Below are 22,600 nucleotides of genomic sequence, written 5' to 3' on the forward strand. Positions count from 1 at the left end.
AGGATACCATCCTTTAGTCTCCGTAGTGAACGCACCCTTACGGTTACTTTTGATACCGGGTCTCAGTGGTACTGAGTACAAATACTGATTACAAAATACTGATGTATCTGATGTATTTAAAATATTAGTAATATCTCCAATTATGATTTTAACTGTGTAATAAATTACTACCACACCAACAACGCATTATTTGCATGAGTGCATTTTACTATAGTCAAAACCAGTTTACTGTAATAACTCGCACCTTTGGGAAAACAATGACGTAATTGCAAATTTTTCACAAAAATTTATTTATCAACACGACGATATTCCTAATATTCGTATTTGTCTGGAGAAACAAAGAATTATAACTCTTCCCTATTTCGCTAGATGCAGTGTACCTATATATGTGTAGGATTCGTTAAAGACAATCGTAATAAAAGTTCGTGTGATGTTTAACAGTTTTAATTAATAAAGTAGATAACTAAATTATAGATACTATTAAATTGACGAAATGTAAAAGTGTTTGTGTAATTGCGACTAAAATTTTACGAGTTCTCATAAAAGAAAATGTCTTTGAAATAATCGCGTTTATCTATGAAATAATCGCGTTTATCTACTTAATATATGACCAGCTTGTCAATATATAAGTACGTCTTAAACTGCGCGTCCTTTCGATTATTGCCAAATACAACGTGTTTCCTCAGAATCTCAAAATCAGCTAACTATACAGTCCTACGCTAAAATATCTAATCTCCTCTTCTCATGGTTTAATTCGCTTTCGTGAGAACTAACCTATTAAAATTGAATCAAAATATTGTAGCAAAAGAATGAGTCACCGGCCGCAAGTAGCAGCTCCGAGCGGTTCGATCTCGAGAACTTTCTGGCAGAATAACGATATACATGGAATCGGAGGAGAAAGACGCGCGGTGGTTGGAAGGTCACACGATAGCCTGAGGTGGCTTAGCCTGGAATGATCGAGAATAACGGCTAGAGTATATAACGGTACGGATTTTGTAAATAAGTTTAGTGTATAATATAAATTCGTCTGTAACTTGTATAAATAAATTCGTATAAACGAACCGAGAGTATTATTTTAACCGTAATCACGCTAAAATATGTACCGACTTTTTCCAATAAACGAAAACTATAAAATTAGTCAAGGCAGCTACTGTTTATCTTAAAGTCCGATTCCAAACGATTGAAAATAAACATAATCTTCTCACTAAACTACCCGTCGATTAGATACGCCCCCACATCTGTCCCTAAAGCCGGGTCCAGACACGTGTAATGTAATGCGTAACGTAACGTGTAATGAAACGCGAATTCTGCGTTTGGACGGCACTGCGAGCATTACATGTACCATTCGCGCTGGAGCTCGCCGGGGCCCGGCGCCAGTCGGTTTTTTCGTGATCACAAAGGCGCTCGCAGTACTCGTTTGGACGGCATTCGTGAAAGTTGTACCGTTTGGACGTGTGGCGAGCAATCGTTTGAAGAATCTACCTGCTTATACCAACAAAACCCCGGCATTTGGGATCCAAAAAATTTTTTCGAGAGTAAATAACTGAGTGGAAACCAAGATTCGTTAAATGATTCGTATGGACGTTCGTGTGACGTCCACACTGTTGATGCTAAAATTACACGTAATCTTACATTACACGTTACACGTGTCTGGACCCGGCTTAAGAGCGTCGCCGACGCCCGCTCGTTTCGGGTTTGTACTAATAATTAAAGAAAAAATATATACAGGAGTCTTCAAAATTAAGATAAAATATTTACAATTCTACATATGTATATCAAACAAAGTCAGATTGCCAGTTGTGCGTGACACAACATTAGTATGCAATGGTAAAATTATGGAATTTTTCGGGGAACAATGAAATGCCTATTTGGTAATTTTTTGAGAAACAATGAGATATTTGCTAATTTTCTCTCCTTTCAGGCACGCGGTTTTGAGGTGCTGTTTAAGAAAAATTCTAATCCTAAAATCCTAATAACTAAGACTGTGGACAATAAATTTCTCCTTCCTCTTGTAATTTGCATCTCATTTTTGGCTTTAACTAACTTTCAAAACTTTAAATACGTTTTCTCAACAAATAACAAATTTGCATTGATGTACCTCAGTGCTTCCCCAAAGGTGCGAACCATGCTAAAAACTAATTATTTTATCAGCCGATACTATATTATAAACAACACTGATTGTGATTGTCGTTGCAAAAACTGCTTACCTATTATATTTATATCTCGTCTACATATTATTTTGTTTTTAAGCTTAAACAAAATTGTAATATGATGACAAATTTTATTTGAGGGTAATGCGATATTCACAGATATCCTTAATGGTTTTTAAATAATCAATCATTCCTCAATGATAATGTTGTGTAGATTTAAGAAATGAATGATACAAAATTGTTATACCTATATAAAGGGGATTACGCCATCATTTGTGACATTGTATTTCTAGGCCTGGATCCCGCGTAAAAAAAGTTGATTAATAGCAAACTGAAAATTTGTTAATAGCTTAACAGTGTCTCGTCAGACAAACTTTGATGTATGGGAACACTGGAACAGGGGAAGTTTTAATTGTGGAACAGGTTAAAAATTTGGAACGTCATACTACGAAAACGTCCCATGTATTTTGTCGGACAGAACTTCCAATTGATTTGTTACCCTTTCATTAAACTGTCATGCAAAAATCAGACTGTATTTATCACCAACTGGACATTTTAATAAGTCAGACACGTAAAACATGTCAAATGAAAGGAATTATGACAGGTGATAAATAGCAGTATAATTTTTGCATGAGAGTTTAATGAAAGGGTAAGGAATCAATTGGAAGTTCTGTCCGATAAAATACATGGGAAGTTTTTGTAGTCTCACGTTCCAAATCTTTAACCTGTTCCACAATTAAAACTTCCCCTGTTCCAGTGTTCCCATACATTAAAGTTTGTCCGACCAGACACCGTTACGCTATTAAAAAATTTTCAGCTTGCTATTAATCAACTTTTTTTTGTTACGCGGGATCCAGGCCTATTCGTTTTAAGTAACCTTTTTTTTTCTAATAATGTGTTCTTGTAAAGGCATATCTGGTATCGCCGTTTATTTTGTCTACGAGTACCTAATAAAGTTATCAGAATTTTAATGACAAGGCGGTGTTGGGTTTTGATTATATGTATTAATATTTTTATTTATCACAGTAAAATGTACTTACCATTCGTATTCAGTTCGTTTCCTATTTTCTCTCATACCTCGTCTTTCAATTTCGTCCTCATATAATCTTCATGGCTGGTATCATACATATATCATGGGATAATTCCGAACGAGTTCTATCAGTTTTTCAACGTCCATCTCGGAAACAAAAACACAACGGAGAATTGAGTCACGCGTAACACGACCCAAGAAAACTATACGCCAATGACAAACGTTCCCAAGCGAGACCTGCGAACGCATGAACTGATAGCAGGATGCGCAGAACTGTCTACGCAGTTCGCCGGTGCAGGTTGTGTCTCGCTTAGGTTCAATTTGCGCCGGGCCCAAGAGTCTAGACGGCATAGAGTCATAGAGTATCAATTTCATGTTCAAAGTAGAGGTGACTATTTCTTTAATTTTTGAATATTCTTTTAAAAGTCATTACTTGTTAATTACTTTAATTAGTCATTTATTAAATTAATAGAATTATTTTTAACTAACTGGGTATGTAGTGATTACAATAATTTATGAGGAAAATTGATAAAGAGATTTTAATAACATACTGTTACTATCGAAATGAGTAGGTAGATTTTGAACATCTTTAACAGTTAAAATACAATTTTAAATGTTTGATTTTAAATGTTTGGTAATAAATGTTTAAGGCATTTGGGAAGCCGCTTTATAGAGAACCATATACCGGTAATTTAACAATCGTATTTCTTTACCTACTCCTTGTAAATTAGTAATTTCAGAACTTAAAGTATTTGTTTGAATCTACCGATGGACGATTATGCATCGATACAGGGCATTCCAAGACTCTGACGTTTATGAAAACGCTGGGAGGCAAACTGTTAAACATTGTGTTTGTTTATATTATTTGTACCACATGTTTCTTAGTTGTAGAAGTAGCTTTTAGTTGTAGAAGTACTTGAATTACTTTATTTAGTTTTAAGCAGTGAATGAATAAACATGGAGTGCATATAAAGTTTTTGGTAGACAATACAAATGTTGCTAGTGGGTACAAGCAAAATATTGACAAAATAATATAGGTCCACTTTCCCTCAAGGGGTCCGAATTAACCTACGACTTAGACAGTTTTCCAAGCGTAAGTAACATGGACATAGTTAGTTATTTAGCATTTTTATAGGACGTTTTATAGCATTTAACCATTGTTTTTGTCTCAACTAAATAGCTTATTTAGTTGTTTTATGTTTTTGTCTCTCTTATTTAGTTGTTTTATGCTTAAAATGTTAACACTGATGGTAACCGATAAAACTGAACTTTATCATGAATACTTCGCATTCCACACTTCAAAACACAACAGAAATGAGGCATATTAAAATTTTAAATTAATTCTTCTAGTGAAAATGTTAAATTAATCCTTGTCCAAAACAGATTTACAAAGAAACGCAACTAAAATGTTTTAAAACACATTAAGAACTGATAGAATAACATTTATGTTTGTCTCCCGGCTGCCATATTGACCTAATTTTGACAGCATGTTGGAATGCCCTACTACAGTGGAATAATAAGCAACGTTGCCGATTTTAGTGCTTCCTTCAATGCGTATCTAATTGAAAATCAAACTAAACAGTCTGTATATGTTTTTTAGGTAGCTCAGATTTGCATGGTGATGGTTTCGTAAAAGTGGTTTCAAATACCGACGTAGTTTCCCATCCATTTGCCATAGCTGTCTTTAAAAGTAATATGTACTGGGACGACTGGAAACGAAACTCTATATTCAGTTCAGATAAGGACAATTTTAAAGGCGTGCAAGTAATATTAAAACAGATGGCAGGTCTTATGGATCTTAAGGTATTTGCACATGGAATTCAAATAGGCACAAATGCCTGTACCAATACAACATGTCCATATATTTGCGTCGGATTACCCAAGAACCAACAAGCATGCCTTTGTCCTGATGGCTTAACAATGAAGAACGGCAAATGTATGTGTCCAGGAAACATAGAACCATTATCTTCAACCAACTTTACTTGCCCAAGCGTTGGCAATAGTTGCAGCCCCGAGCATTTTACGTGCAGCAATCACTTTTGTATCCCTAGAGGATGGAAATGCGATGGCGAAGACGATTGTGGCGATAATTCCGACGAATTCCAGTGTAGCACGCAAACCTGCCCGCCTTCATTCTTTGTTTGTGGAGATGGAAAATGTTTGCCTAATTATTGGAGGTAAGTGAGTTTCTTATTTGTAAAGAAAGACATTTTAAGATTTAGTTTCGTTTCGGAGACCAGTGGCGGCTCGTGGCCTTAGAGACAGGGTCGGCAAGATTTTTTTTCTCCTCATATAGGTATACCATCTAATTAAAAGGCTTAATTACCATAGGAGATTTTTTTGTTTTTTTTTTGTTTGGTTTACTTGACATTCTCTCTTGTGTCATAGTGTTTCGACAATCCGTTTTGATTATTTTGAGACAAGAGAAATCCCGTTCATTTGAGGCAGAAGTTAGTGGTAATAAGAGAATTTATGAACAGTTTGTTGTAGTGATCTGCAGTACTTACTATATAAAATTATGTATATTTGTAACTTATCCCACTTTCCGAAAATATTTGGATCATCATAATTTTTAAGTAACTTGTAAATAAATATATTGGAAATTTTTTGGCGAAGGTAACTTTTAAATTTTGAATTATCAAAGAGGTCAAAAATTTGCAAATCTTCAAAATTCGAAAAACGAGGATCTATTTGCATAATAGCAGGTATCCAAAATTTCAAAATATACTCGTTTTTCGAGATATGTATCATGCCTTTGTCTTTTTTGGGGTGGTTCGAAAATATCAAGCGAATCCAAAACGTCACTGCGTATATATTGGAAACTTCTATCATTACGAAAATCTCTTAGATTTTGCACCAGCTTTCTTATTTTGTTTTTGGAATAAATAATGACAATTAACTGATTTCGAACAACAATGAATATCAAATGGGTTTGGGCAAACACTTTCTTAAAAATATTTAAAAGAATATTAAACGAGTAATCATTTAATAAAGTGGGGGTCCGGCACTGATATCGAATAAGCACACATGCTTTTTGATCGATCCTGACAAATAGTAAATTTAACTTACAAAAACCAATCATAGTATTCTTACACTACGTTAACATCAAGTATAATAGTGTTAGTTAAGTGTGTATAGAAAAACATTTTCTGTGAGTACATATTTTTCTATTAATAAGTATTTCATAACCAAAGAATTTTATAAAACCGTCAATAAACAACACCAGTCATTAATCGACACCAATTTTTTGTCTTTAAAGACAATTACCAAAATCCGAAGCGGAACAGGTCCGTACTTAGGAAAATCAAATGGTGTTGAGAAATGGAATTCGACGTCACTAATAATAGCGATGAATCATTATCGCAATCCACATCACAAAAACCTTTATCTTACTCTGCTGCAGCTAGTAGACAAAAAGAAACAATCTATCCATCCAAGCTACAAGCAGTAGTTTTTAATTCTCTCAACGATGTTAAATTAGAAGAATACTTGTTAGCGGTAGGAGCTTTAGTTAGTCCAAAACACATTATTTTTTCATCAAGAATCACCAACAATCGTATCTGTATCTATTTCTCAACCAAACAAGTCGTAGATGAATTTTTTTCAAACAGTAGAGGTTTCATCACTGTAAACAATACACAAATTCAAGTCCGTAGACTAATTACTCCAAGTGAAAGACTCCTAATATCCAATGTTTCTCCCACTATCCCGCATAAGGTAATAGAAAACGAACTACTGCTCTTAGGGCTAAAACCAACTTCATCAATGTCATTTTTGCGAATAGGAACCAACAATCCTGAATACAAACATGTACTCAGTTTCCGTCGACATATTTACGTATCTCCACCCACAGGTCCAATTCCCGATACCATTTTAATAACTCATGAAGATACTACAAATCGAGTTTTTTTGACATTAGACAACTTATGTTTCATTTGCAAACAACATGGCCATATTTCCAGTAGTTGCTCAGTAAATGTAAATCACTCAGAAACAGCTGTCCCAACTGCTACACTTTCAAACAGAAACGAACCTAGTACAGTAACTTCAACAGAAACGACTGCTATTACACCTTCAACAACATGCACTTCTACAAACATATCAAATAATTCAACGCCACTAACAAAAATATTATCTACAACCAACCTAACACCTCTTGATACATCAACTACAGATAATACAATGCCAGTGATATCTAAACCAAATATATCCACCTCATCAGCCTCACCTCACATAGTCATAACTAACCAGCCTTCATCTTCCAGTCTAAGCAATAATTCTTGCTCGGTTAATGAAAATAAAGAGAATCCAGCACCAAAAGAATTTAGCGTATCCAACGAAGAAAATACATCTAAATCATCCTCCAAACGAACTGTATCTGAAGCAATATCGCCCCCGATTGAGACATCAGCTAGTGACGATGTATTTTCAAAGCCAACTCAGAAACAAAAAAGAATAAAAACAAAAATATCAACAATACCATTAGAAACGCTAATGCAACCAATTAAAGAATTATTCAATTCCGAAAAGCAAATATTAACTTTTGAGGAAACAGTTGATTTATTTGAAAACGCTCATGGAACAAAAGATGTTATCAGCGTTGTAAATAAATATACAGTAGACATTCTAGGATTAAAAAAACTCATAACCAAAATTCATTCATATACATCCGAACGCTCATTAAAATTGAAATGTACAAAGCTTAACAAAAAAATTACGAGACAGCTCACAAAAGACAACTACGAGGATGAAGAACCTGACACGGATACATCGACTGAATTATCCCAGGAGCTGAACATTCAATAATTATAACTATAACATTCAGCAAACTAACAAAATTTTCTAAATCCTATCATATATATACAGACGCTTCTAAAACATCTACTGGAGTTGGGGCAGCTGTCATTACTCCAAATAGTACACTTGAGTATAAACTACCATCCTTAAGCTGTATACATACTGGCGAGCTATACGCCATCTATCAATCTCTCGTTCATATTAACTCCAGTAATATATCCAATGCTCTTATAATTACCGATTCCCTCAGTTCCATCCATACCATTAACCAACTGTACACGAAGCATCCAATTGCTTTCCTAATTAAAAAAGAACTAGCTACCATTCAAAACAACAACCATATTGTACAATTCCTATGTGTTCCTTCACACATTGGCCTCCAAGGAAATGAAGCGGCGGATCGGACAGCCCAACAAGCCAGGGACAGTGAAACCGCGAGTGAAGTGAGAGATGTAGTTCTTAATGATTTAAAATCATTTATTAAAGTGAAAGTCAAAAATCTGTGGCAAAACCAGTGGGACAGTTCAACTTCAAAACTTCGCGAAGTGAAAACGTTTGTAAAACCGTGGAAATCTCAAATTCACAACAGAACTCACCATGACATTGTTACTCGCCTTCGTCTAGGACATACCCGACTTACCCACGGACACATAATTGGTCACACTAATTCCACTTTATGTGAAAACTGTAATATCCCACTAAGTGTTAAGCATGTACTTGTAGAGTGTCCAAAATACCAGTTGCAGAGACAGAACAACCACATCATCGGATCAACAAGTGAAATCTTAGGAGAAAATTGTAAAATTGAACACTTGGTAAAATTCCTTAAAGATATCAATGTATTTAACAAAATCTAACATCTGTAAATAAATTACCTTATGTATATGTATATGTCGCTAATAACCTCCGAGGTTGATGCGACTATTTTGTAAAATAAAAAAAAAAAAATTAATAAAGTTCTCAAACTGATTGCTTCACAGATCCAGATATTATCACCGCTTTCAAAATCGTCGCCTTCGATAATAAAATAAAAAATCTTTCAAAAAGCTGTTCACGAAAATCTGCTACAGTGAAAACTAACCGAGATTTAAAATTTCATCTCGTCTGACAAACTGTTTGTATTTTTTTCGAAACAAATTGTTCTAAAACAGGAGTCCGTTTAGGTGAGCTAAAATGGCAAGAAAAGACGATATTCTTTAATTTTTTTTACACGTATCCTGCAAAACTACACACCGGCAAAATTAGCCGAACACGTTAAAAATGGGACATGTTTGATGTCTCGTATTTCATAAACCAGTGGTCCGATTTGTGTGATTCTTTTAGTATGTTATAGCCTTAGTATTTAAGAATATCGGTGTAATAATATTGTTGCTAGACAGGTAAATGTCATTTTATACCGGGTGTAATAAGCATACTGTGTTTTTTTCTTAAAGTTCGGAACACCCTGTGGAATATTCCAGCATATACAAAATATTAAAATTAAAACTCTATTGTAGAATTATGCTTTCTTAACATTTTCTTTTTTGATTCATTTGCTTATGTTGGAAAATAAAAAAGTTAGGTGCTTTAACAACTAACCATGTTTTTTATCAATAAATCCTCATAGTAGGGGAGAAAAGTATGCTAAATTTGCAATTATTCGAGCGTTCTTGGGACCTGGAGTGGATTGTGAAGAGTGGGTGCTACAACCAAAAAAAGTTAAGTTAAGTTTTCCATAAAGTGTGGGACTCCATTTTTCAATTTAATTTTCCATTTCCACCAATCGTTTTTTCCGATTATAGCGCCATTTATCCATAATAGGAAAAAATGTTGCGAATAAAAGTTGCTTATTTTTACGTCAAGGATCCAAATCTGCAATAAAAATTGGGGCTCCTATTTAATATTTTAATGTAACCCCCCACCCCACCTCCGTGGGGGGTCGTGTTTGGTGCCATTCGGTAGATTTTTGAAAAATATTGAATAGGTGTATTTTGCAGTTTTACGATCTGATGTTCATTTCGCAAAATATCGCAGGGTTCGTATTTATAATTTTTAATTTACCCCCCACCCCTCTCCGTGGGGTGTCACGAGCCCCCACGGAGGTGGGGTGGGGGATTTAATTTAAAATCTTAAATAGGAGCCCCCTATTTTTATTGCAGATTTGGATTCTTTACGTAAAAATAAGCAACTTTTATTCGACATATTTTTTAGAATTATGGATAGATAGCGCTATAATCGGAGAAAAATGATTGTTTCAAATAAAAAATTAAATTAAAAAATAAAAAGTCCCCCACTTTATGGAAAACTTAACTTAACCTTTTTCTGATTTTAGCACATACTCTTCACAATCCAATAGGTCCCCATAACGCTCGAGTAACTGCAAATTTAGTATACTTTCCTCCCCTACTATGAGGATTTATTGATGAAAAACATGGATAGTTGTTAACGAACATAACTTTTTTATCATCTCACATAAGTAAATGAATCGAAAAGGAAAATGTTAAGCAAGCCTAAGTCTACAATCGAGTATTAATTCTAATATTTTACATATGCTAGAATATTCCACAGGGTGTTCCAAACTTTAAGAAAAAAACACAGTATGATTGGTACATCCGGTATAAAATGGTATTTACCTGTCTAGCATCAATATTATTACAACGATATTCTTAAATAATAAGGCTATAACATACTAAAAGAATCACTCAAATCGGACCACTGGTTTATGAAATACGAGACATCAAACATGTCCCATTTTTAACGTGTTCGGCTAATTTTGCCGGTGTGTGTATATTCATTCTATGCGCATGACAGTGAGTAAATAAAGCTTGTGGTGCAATAGTTTTAACTTTTGCCTAGAGACCATTCAATACACCGGACATCACGGCAGTGCCGTCGTAAATTTGCCTTACCAATTTATTTTTGATTTCCAAAAATTTTAATCTGCCCTTTAAAACACCAAAAATATATTCTGCCTTATTGCTTTAACTGACATCTGTAAAACCTAAGAACCTCTCATAAATATTACCACGTAACGCCTATCGAACAACAATTGATAGTTGTGAATGACATGATAATCAGAAGTTTCATCTACTTCTAGCGAGAAGCAAATGGTTTTCAGAATCTCAGATTCAATAACGTTATTGAAAATGTAACTAATTGATTATATTAGTTCATTCTGTACTGTTTTAGACACGCCGCTAAATATCTTCGAATCAGAAAAAAAATGGAAAATTTCAAATCGTGTTTCTTAAACAATTTCATTAGTTCTATATAATTATTTGATTAACGAATGCTCCGATTCATGATATCCCGTAAATGATAATTCCTGACAACTTAAATAAATTACAATATCAATTAAACGACGTAAAACGGCGTGATTATTTTTTACAATTTCTGCTGATGCTTCCAAATGAAACATCGGCAGATTTAAATGTGCCGCACCTGCCACTTAATGCCTATGGAGAGAAATATACGTTTGGTTGCTCTTCGACCCGTATTTCGTTGAGTTTTATGTGTAAATCGTCAAGCTCGAGATGATCTGGGGTCGGCTTGCCGAAAACAGTCAGATAAAAGGCTCGGATCATTCATTTTTTGAAAAGTCTCTTATGCGCAGGGATCGCTCGGATCGGCCGAATCCTTTTAAAAACCATGAATAAAATTCAGTCTGTATTATCTGACAGATTTTTTTTATTTCACTGATAAACTCTGAATAAATAAAATATTAAAAAAAACTGTATCTAAATGTGTGAGTCGGCACTGCCGACCCTGACTGGCCGCCACTGCCGACCCTGACCGGCCGCCACTGCCGACCCTGACCGGCCGCCACTGCTAGATGATTGTATTTTATGTCCAATCCTCTATCTAAAGCCCAATATCGATAATTTTAAATTTACCTTGATTTAACCATACGCATAAATTATTTTTTGCAGGTGTGATTATGATACAGATTGCGCTGATGGGTCTGACGAAGCTAAATGTCCCCGTCAAAACTGCACTGAAGGACAATTTGAATGCGAAAACGGAAGATGTATATCTTCAAAATGGCGATGCGATGGCGAAAATGATTGTAGAGATGGATCAGATGAGAGAAATTGCAATGATGGAAAACCTATCATTTGTAAAAGTAAGTTGCATAGAGTAAACACGAGTTGCAATATCTTGTTTCTCAGTTTATGCACATATATTTTATTTTGGTTCACTTCAACTATTTTCAATGGGAAATAAGCCACAATTTTACCAAAAAAGTGATTTTATTAACGTTTCGTTACAAATCAATTCACAACATCAACGTTAAAAAGGGAATCATTAAATCCTTATATGATAGAGCCAAAATTACTTGTTCTAACGAAAATTCATTGTTAGAAGAAAAACAATAATTGTTAACATCTGTTTTATTAAAAAATGATTATCGTTTATAAATAAGGAATTGTCAAGATTAGATCGAATAGAACAGAACAACGTAGAACGGGTTCCTATAACATCCACAAGAAATAATACGAGGAAAATATCAATACCATATATAAAAGGACTATCCGAGAAACTTAAAACAATAGGAAATAAATTCAACATTTCAACAACATTCAAAACAACAAACACATTGAAATCTATTCTATCTAAAACTAAACCTAACAATGAACAAGAAAGAACAAAGAATTGTATTTATAAAATACCTTGTGAATGCGAACAATTTTATTTAGGTGAAACATCAAGACCATTAAACGTTAGAATAAGTGAACATCAGTATTATATTAAAAATAGAGAATTTGACAGATCTCAAATATGTCAACACGCATGGGATAATAAACATGAGTTCAGTGGAGGGATTCAAGTATAGTCCTGAAAGAATCAGATAGTAAAAAGAGAAAAATCAAAGAAGCGGCTCTAATTATGCTAAATGAAACCAATTGTGTCACCGAATGTAGTAAGATGTGGTTACCCATACTGAAAGAGGAAGTCAATAGAAAGAAAATACCAAGATTAGTAAGTCAATAAAATATCGAGTTACTACAAATTTTATATTTTAGTATTACTCATTGTATGATTTATATGATTTATAATTTAAACATATTAAAGTCAGAATTTGGTATTAGTTTTTTGAAAGTAAATTAAATGTAATACCAAATACTTACGATGTCGGGATAGAATCACGAGGTTTTTTCCTGGTTTTCCCTCGTGATTTACTATGGAATCTCTAACTCGAGAATTTTACTGTCATCGTTGCATTTGGTTGTCTTTTTAAAGACAGATCACATGCTATTATTTTTCTGTGACGGATATTCTTGAGTTGGGATTGATTTCATGTAATCGAATGAACTATCTTTTAGTACAGTCGTCCCAGGAACGCAACTCATAAATATTGGCGATATCATTTTAAAGTCTTCTACTTTAAAATGTATAATATACGTCTGAATTGCCAATATAAATGAGTCAGATTAAATAAATTATTAGAAGAATTTTTTTACTTAGCAACAACATTTTTGTTTATTTTAGTAGTATTTTGTATTTTGACAACGAAACCCGATTTGGACTTCGAAACGTTAATAAAATTATTTTTTCAATTTAATTGTGGCTTATTTCCCATCTAAATAGTTAATCATAAAAATGCCACAAGGAAATAGCTTCAGAACAACATTAGTACAAATGTGCACATAAAAAAAGTTACGGCCCTTTGAAGTTACAAAATGAAAATTGATTTTTTCCAATATATCGAAAACTATTGGAGATTTTTTATTAAAAATGGACATGTGGCATTCTTATGGCAGTAGCATCTAGAAAAAATTATAGTGAAATTTGGACACCCCATAAAAATTTTATGGGGGTTTTGTTCCTTTAAACCCCCCAAACTTTTGTGTATGTTCCATTTAAATGATTATTGTAGTACCATTAGTTAAACACATTGTTTTTAAGACTTTTTTGCCTCTTAGTAGTTTTTCGAAAAGTCAGTTTTTATCGAGATATTTCGAATATTTTTGTCCAGTCCACCACATATTTGTATATGGTTAAGTACGATTATGGAGACTCTTGGTAATAATATGAAAATTTATTTATGATTTACATTTTTAGGGATATTTTGAACCATATTAAAAAAGAAGCCACATCTCGATAAAAAGTGCCTTTTCGAAAAAATACAAAAAGGCAAAAAAGTTTTAAAAACACTGTGTTTAACTAATGGTACCGCAGTAATATTTTAATTGGAACGTACACAAACATTTGGAGGGTTTAAAAGAACAAAACCCCCATAAAAATTTTATGTAAACATATTGAAAAATAAGCCTCAACTCGATAAAAACTGCCTTATCGAAAAAATACTAAGAGGCAAAAAAGCTTTAATAATATTGAATCTAACTAATGGTACCACAATAATAATTTAATTGAGACGTTCACAAAAGTTTGGGGGGGTTTAAGGGGAAAAAATCCCCATAAAATTTTTATGGGGTGCACAAATTTCACTATAATTTTTCTTTAAGATGTTCCTGCCATAAGAATGCCACATGTCCATTTTCAATAAAAAATCTCCAATAGTTTTCGATATATTCGAAAAAATCGATTTTCATTTTGTAACTTCAAAGGGCTGTAACTTTTTTTATGTGCATATTTGTACTAAGGTAAGTTAAGTTCATTCGAACTATTTTTGGTCCCAGAATATATTATTTAATTTATTACGTGTATTTTGCTACACTGTGTATAACATTCAATGCTCAAACTAAAATAAATTATTTGTTTAGATGACGAATTTCATTGTACTAGCGGTGGAGTAACCTGCATACCAACAACATGGAAATGCGATGGAGAACCTGATTGTACCGATGGTTCCGACGAATCTTCGTGTTCTAACAACACCTGCAACGACTCACAGATGTCTTGCGGACTTCCAACGAATCGTTGTATATACAAAACTTGGATATGTGACGGCGACAAAGATTGCATTGATGGCAGAGACGAGGCGAACTGCACTTTCACTCCCGCCGACATACCCAAGCTTCCGGATGAATTTCAGAGTCGAGTAAGTCAATTAGATCATTTACTTTGTATGTAACAGAGAAAGGTACCGGAAATATATGAGTACCTGCGTAGAAAGATTCGGATAAGGTTTTATATGATGAAACACAAGCAAGAGTGCGGAAAAAATTACACGGAAGAGGAACGAAACTTAGACAAAAAAAATGCAATCAACTTAACGCCTATATAGGTGGGACAAGAAGCACAGCGAGTTAACAATTCATTAAAATGCTGAGAACAGATACCAAAAGAGATATAATAACACCGATTATTCTACTTCTAATAAAAATGCAATCAACTTAACGCCTATATAGGTGGGACAAGAAGCACAGCGAGTTAACAATTCATTAAAATGCTGAGAACAGATACCAAAAGAGATATAATAACACCGATTATTCTGTAAAAGTGGGGTGGCTATTTCATACAGTTACTTGTAGAAAATAGAGACGAGTTTATTAAAACCGAAGATCAAGAAAGTTTCAATGTATTTGTCAGTGGCTCACCTATTCGGTTAATACTGAAAGAAGTACGAAATGCATGCAAACCCCTAAAAAATAAAAAAAAAAGAATGTATACTTTGTACTCACGTAAGAAGTTATACTTCTATTATATGATTTCAACGAAATTAATATACTTTAACAGTTTATTTATATTTTAGTTAAATATTTAATTAATTTTAATACTTACTAGTTTCCAAAAATTTTTATTTAAACAATACGAAAAATTAAAACAATAAAAGAATGAAAAACACATTGAAAAATGCCAGAAAGAAACGATTTCTGAACAATAATTGTTGGCAAAAATTTTAACTAAATACGTATTTTCTGAAAAAAAAAATTATATAATAAATAGTTACAATCATAAAATTTATAAAAAAATAAAAATTTGCATTGGGAATCGAACCCGCGCATATTAGAGTGGTATAGATTTAAAATCCAAGCACCTCAGAACTTCACTTACACACACCCGTCATGTGGGAAGATAGACCAACTGAACGTTTTAAACTTGTGACAGTTCTGAATTTAATCAAATTAGTTTAATTTTTGTGGAATTAAAATATTAAATTACAACAAAACATATAGTAAGAAAACAATATATTAGATGGAGATTGGAAGAAATTTTATTGGTAATCCAGTTATGTAAATCAAAGCAGGTAGGTACATTTTACATTTTCCAAATAGGTAAGTACCGATGTAATTTTTTATTACAATAATACTGAAACATTTACAATTACGTATAGACCGGGCGGTATCGTCGCCCCCGCTAGCGCAATTATTCCGATTCGATTTTTTTGCACAAACTTACTCAAAAAGAGGTCCTTATAACATATCCACAGGGTGCCGGCCGGTGCCGTGGTCGAAAAATTTTTTAAACAATTTTTTTAAACAAATTCACAAAAATAATTTTTTTATTTCCAACAATTTTTTTTTAGATAATTTGGGTCATTCTGAGTAAAAAAGGTCTCTTGTCATTTTTCTCTAAAATTTACTGTTGTCGAGTTATATGCGATTAAAAATTTGAAAAATGCGAAAATAGCCATTTCAAGGCTTCATAACTCGATTAAAAATGATTATTATGAAATTCAAAAAGTGACAAAATCAAGATTGAAATACGTTCTTCAGCGTCCTGAAGAGATTTTTGTCATTATTTTATTACAAAGCGGTTATTTTTAGTTATTAACAATTAGCGGTATAGTCCAACTGTATCGTCGCCCCCGTTAGCGGAACTGTTTAGATTCGATTTTTTTGCACAAACTTACTCAAAAAGAGATCTTTATAACATGTCCACAGGGTTCCGGGTGGTGCCGTGGTCGAAAAATGGTTTAAACAATTTTTTTTAAACAAATTCACAAAAATAATTTTTTCATTTCCGACATTATTTTTTTTAGATAATTTGGGTCATTGTGAGTAAAAAAGGTCTCCAGTCATTTTTCTCTAAACTTGACTGTTGTCGAGTTATACGCGATTAAAAATTTGAAAAATGCGAAAATGGCCATTTTCAAGGCATCATAACTCGATTAAAAATTATTATTATGAAATTCAAAAAGTGACCAAATCAAGATTCAAATATCTTCTTCAACGTCTTGAAGAGATTTTTGGCATTATTTTATTACAAAGCTGTTACTTTTAGTTATTAACAATTAGCGCTATAGTCCAACTGTATCGTCACCCCCGTTAGCGGAACTATTTCGATTAGATTTGTTTTGCACAAACTTAATCAAGAAGAGGTCCTTATAACATATCCACAGGGTGCCGGCCGGTGCCGTGGTCTAAAAATTGTTTAAACAATTTTTAGACCACCGGCCGGCACTCTGTGGATATGTTATAAGGACCTATTTTTGAGTAAGTTTGTGCAAAAAATCTAATCGAAATAGTTCCGCTAACGGGGGCGACGATACAGTTAGACTATAGCGCTAATTGTTAATAACTAAAAATAACAGCTTTGTAATAAATTAATGACAAAAATCTTTTCAGAACGCTGAAGAAGGTATTTGAATCTTGATTTTGTCACTTTTTGAATTTCATAATAATCATTTTTGATCGAGTTATGAAGCCTTGAAAATGGCCATTTTCGCATTTTTCAAATTTTTAATCGCGTATAACTCGACAACAGCAAATTTTAGAGAAAAATGACAAGAGACCTTTTTTACTCAGAATGACCCAAATTATCTAAAAAAAAATTGTTGGAAATAAAAAAATTATTTTTGTGAATTTGTTTAAAAAAAATTGTTTAAAAAATTTTTCGACCACGGCACCGCAAGGCACCCTGTGGATATGTTATGAGGACCCCTTTTTGAGTAAGTTTGTGCAAAAAAATCTGATCGAAATTGTTCCGCTAACGGGGGCGACGATACAGTTAGACTATAGCGCTAATTGTTAATAACTAAAAATAACAGCTTTGTAATAAATTAATGACAAAAATCTTTTCAGAACGCTGAAGAAGGTATTTGAATCTTGATTTTGTCACTTTTTGAATTTCATAATAATCATTTTTGATCGAGTTATGAAGCCTTGAAAATGGCCATTTTCGCATTTTTCAAATTTTTAATCGCGTATAACTCGACAACAGTAAATTTTAGAGAAAAATGACAAGAGACCTTTTTTACTCAGAATGACCCAAATTATCTAAAAAAAATTGTTGGAAATAAAAAAAAAATTTTGTGAATTTGTTTAAAAAAAATTGTTTAAAAAATTGTTCGACCACGGCACCGTCCGGCACCCTGTGGATATGTTATAAGGACCTCTTTTTGAGTAAGTTTGTGCAAAAAAATCGAATCGGAATAATTGCGCTAGCGGGGGCGACGATACTGCCCGGTCTAGTACGTGTTGCTTTAAAAAACTAGTTAAAAAGTCACTACAATTATAAACTTGCTTTTTTCTCTGTCCTCACAACAATAAAAACTAATATACACAACATTTGTTTACCCATAACCGACATACTAAACAATTGTTGACAGGTCATTTTAGTTACCCAATTAGAGCACGTATAACGTTTCAGCTGCGCCCAGGACCAAGACATTTGATGAATTCGCGCACATATACATTTACTTCCAAACGCGCCTAAAGAAGTATAACTTCAAAAACAGCAAGGCCTGGCGACATAGCACCAGGACTGCTCGAATATGGTAGCAACACCCTGTATGAATACCTAAGAGGTCTATTTAATAAATGTAAGAATGGCGAAGTTACACCAAAAGAATGGCAATTGTAGGCAATCTCTACAATACACAAGAAAGGCTGTAAAACTATATGCGATAACTACCGAGGATTATCTGTCACAAGCACCATCAGCAGAGTTTACGGAAAAATTATTAAAAACAATATAGAAGAAGAATGCAAAGATTTAGAGGTCGAAGAGTAAGTTGGCTTCCGCTCTGGCAGATCCACCACTGACCACCTATATTGTGTAACACAGTTAATAGACAAACAAATAGCCTACAATCAAGAACTTCATTTAGTGTACATATACTTAAAAAAAAGCATATGACACTGTGCCACATAGTAAACTGTGGAAAGCCCTCGAAAAAACTAACATCAGTCTGAACCTCATTAAAGCTGTAAAAAAAGAATGTGTGTGTACTTTGTACGCACGTAAGAAGTTATACTTCTATTATATGATTTCTTAAAGATAAATATACTTTAAACAGTTTGTTTTAATTTTTTTTAAACACCAAACTAATTTTGTGCTTACCGCTTTCAAAAAAATAAAAAAAAAGTATAGGATTGCTCCGGATTCGAACTCAAGACCTCTTGATATCTAGCCGAATGCTATACCAAATACGCTACGAGGACTGTGTCTGTATCGGTTCGGACGTACCTAATGACAATTCACGGTAACAAACAGACAAGGTGAAGTATAATAAATATACAATAAAATGTTTTAATAATACTCATCTTACTCCTGAGGAAGACAAATCCAAAGACACAAAAATTATAATAAATATATTTACTAAAAACACTAATATATTCTTTTCACACCTTTTCTTGCACTGATATATTTATACATAACTTGAAAGATTTTGCAACTAAACACCATACTGTCTGTGTGCGCATGCGCGCAGTATTATGAAATTTTACTCTCAATCGCGCCTAAAGAAGTATAACTTCAAAAATCTATACCACCACAATATAGCAAAAGTTAAGCTAGGCAAGGAAATATCATCACGATTTGAAGTAAATAAGGGTCTGAAACAGAGCTGCTGTATATCGCTGACACTATTTAAAATATATGTGGAGCAAAATGGCTAAACATTTCCAATTATCATAAAAACAATTTAAGCGGCGAAATTGCTCTTAACTTTATATGTAGTTAATATAATTTAGATTTCAATTCATTATATACATTTTTATTTCTTACATCCGCTAAAAGACTTTTATACACGATACACTAAACACCGGTATGTGCAGGCGCATGCCGAGTGTGACGTCACTTGCGAAGCAGAATTTGAATCTGACTGTAATGTAGATGTTAATTATTGTAAATACAAATTAATAATACGAGTTTAAACTCGTGTGAAATCTGTAAAAATTGTATTTGTATTTACCGAAAGTAATCAATTTGTTAAATATTTCCTGTATGTTATGAATTTTCAAGAAATATATAAATATAATTCATAATACACCTAAAGCTGTCAATATGACATTAAATAAAAATACTAACGGATTAACACAAATATCACATCACAATCTATGTAAACAGAACGTAAATAAAGCGAATATCGTGCTTTTATATTACGACTACACAATAGCGAATATCGTGCTTTTATATTACGACTACACAATAAAAACGTTTTAGTTGCTTTAAAATTACAAACCCACAAAAACTAACCTATATTTCCCTTCTTTTGATGTATAAAAGGCTGATTTCTTACGCAGTATTGTTAGTCTCAATTCTCGATTCTCATTATGCTCTCTCACGTCCTCATTGGACGTGGTCTACTGAGATTATTCTCTCATTTATCATGTCCAAGCTTGACACTCAACGCGTCCACGTTTAACTCATGATTCGCAAAGACGTAGACTTGTCTATTAAATTTAGTAATTTTTATTATTGTACAGTGTTTGTAAAATGTGTTTGGGCTACGAAATAAAATAATTTGATCCCTCCATTTACTATGGGCTACGAAATAAAATAATTTGATCCCTCCATTTACTATTTATTTCAACACCGATTTGCACCTTGCTTCGACTCGACAAAGATTTATTAATCAGAGTCTTTGTAATCAATCACTCAGAATCTGGTTCTCGTCTTATGTGGAGAACAAGAGACATTCGCCAAGTCAATTTGCCACCGGTTGGAGCGTTCTAAACAGCAACTTAATCGAATTTAATGCCTTTTCAACGAAAACTTTTCGTTTATAAATTCGCAAAGTCTGTGTGTTATTGCGTTGCCGTTCCTGCAATACTTAGAGCAGATTTATCGATGGATTCCTATGTAGTTTTGTCTTCTGAATCCAAATCTGAAAACGGCATTTCGATATCTCTAATCGTCTTCGAGATAATCGACCTCAAAGTCTAAAATGTGACTTCACAATCCTTTTATTTTCTGCTGACACACTAAACGCCAGCTGAAATCGTTGCTAGTAAGTAGGCTAGTTTTTTAATATGAATTTGTTAAGCAAAGCATAGGTTATTTACATTATTTGAGTTTGACACTTCGTGAATGTCAAACTAAATTTTAAATAAAGTATTAATAAAAAATATCAATGACATTTGATAGTGAATTTAATTATTATATAAAATAAATACGATGTTCAAAAATACAATTTGAGTATATTTTGAAAGCAATACTTTATTAACAATTTTAAAAAGGTTTATATGAGTATACGGCCTCGCCTTTAATGGGAGTACCTAATGATAAATGGACTGTTCCATTTGTTATGAAATGAAAATTGTTATTATAGTCGGTTCGCTAAACTCGGACACAATTGGCTAGTGATTTTAGTATGTAATTTTTTTGTTTTTTGACAATTTTGCCAAAATTTACAAGATTACTAACTATTTGGTAATTATTAACTATTTAGTAATTATTTTTTTTGCCAAATTGGTAAAATTACTGACTATAATCACTAGCCAGTTGTGTCTGAGTTTAGCGAACCGATTATATGAAATGTTGTTTGGAATAAAAAATTATGGTCTGATATGTGCAATTACATCCTTCTAAAGGAAAAAAATATTTGAAGATTTTCTCAAATTATGGATACCAACAACATTTTCATTTATAACTCTTTTATTTTTAATTTGACGAAGAAAAGTTATTCTTCATAAAAAGCTCTTCCTGGTCTAAGATTTATGATGTATATCAAATCCATATATCAAATTTTATTAATTTTATACGAGGTATATAAAAAATATGAATTTCGATCAAGAGTAAAGTACCTTATAGTTCACAATATTTAAATTAGAATGATATAATTGCACATTAAAACATAATTTTTAATTCTAAACAACTTTCATAATAGCAATTTTCCATATTATGAATAATAATAAATACGTAAATAAACAAAGTTTTCGTTATGATAATGCTCGAATTTTCAGCTTGTTTTTTTTATTTTTAGAATGGCACATGTCACGATCCATGGATGTTCCAGTGTAGAAACCAACGTTGCATACCTTTCTGGTGGAAATGTGATGGCGCTGACGATTGCGAGGATAATAGTGACGAAGTAGGCTGTTCATTCCCACCGTATCCGCCTATTGACAATCCGACATCACAAAGACCGGCTGTCACATGCGAGAGCAATCAATTCCAGTGTGATAAAGGTGATTGTATTCTAGCTTCTTGGGTATGTGACGGCATGGAAGACTGTCTTGGAGGAGAAGACGAGAGAAATTGTGACTCTTCTGTAAATTGTTCCCGATCTCAATTTAAATGTCAAACCGACGGCAGTTGTATTCCGGTAAGCATAGTCAATAGATAGTTTTTTGTAATGTAGGTATCACAGCTGACAAACTCTTTCTTTCAAACAAATGACAAAAGCTCTATCTAGCCTTTCTATTGTCTTCAATAGGGAACTTTCATAAATTTTTAAATATTAAAATAATATTAAAAAACATAAGGTAACATTATCTTAAAACGCTTGGATACAAAAAAAAACAAATATTTTTAAACCCCACGCTTATTACGAGGCTTTGGAAAACCTATA

General features: G+C 33.1%; 1 protein-coding gene across 13 annotated transcripts in view; it reads left to right on the top strand.

The window, feature by feature from the left end:
• The window catches only part of LOC126883019 (sortilin-related receptor-like), a 339,261-nt gene that overhangs the window by 277,079 nt on the left and 39,582 nt on the right, over positions 1-22,600 (top strand). For 4 of the 13 annotated variants that reach the window (XM_050648202.1, XM_050648201.1, XM_050648200.1 and 1 more), the window contains 4 exons: positions 4,781-5,357; positions 11,886-12,079; positions 14,682-14,959; positions 22,013-22,354. The exons of the other annotated variants lie outside the window; for them this stretch is intronic. In XM_050648202.1, the coding sequence (XP_050504159.1) occupies positions 4,781-5,357; positions 11,886-12,079; positions 14,682-14,959; positions 22,013-22,354 (1,391 nt within the window). The remainder of the gene's footprint in view (positions 1-4,780; positions 5,358-11,885; positions 12,080-14,681; positions 14,960-22,012; positions 22,355-22,600) is intronic. 13 annotated transcript variants of the gene reach the window in all.

Source organism: Diabrotica virgifera, chromosome 4, assembly GCF_917563875.1.
Source record: "Diabrotica virgifera virgifera chromosome 4, PGI_DIABVI_V3a".
Lineage (NCBI taxonomy): Eukaryota > Metazoa > Arthropoda > Insecta > Coleoptera > Chrysomelidae > Diabrotica > Diabrotica virgifera.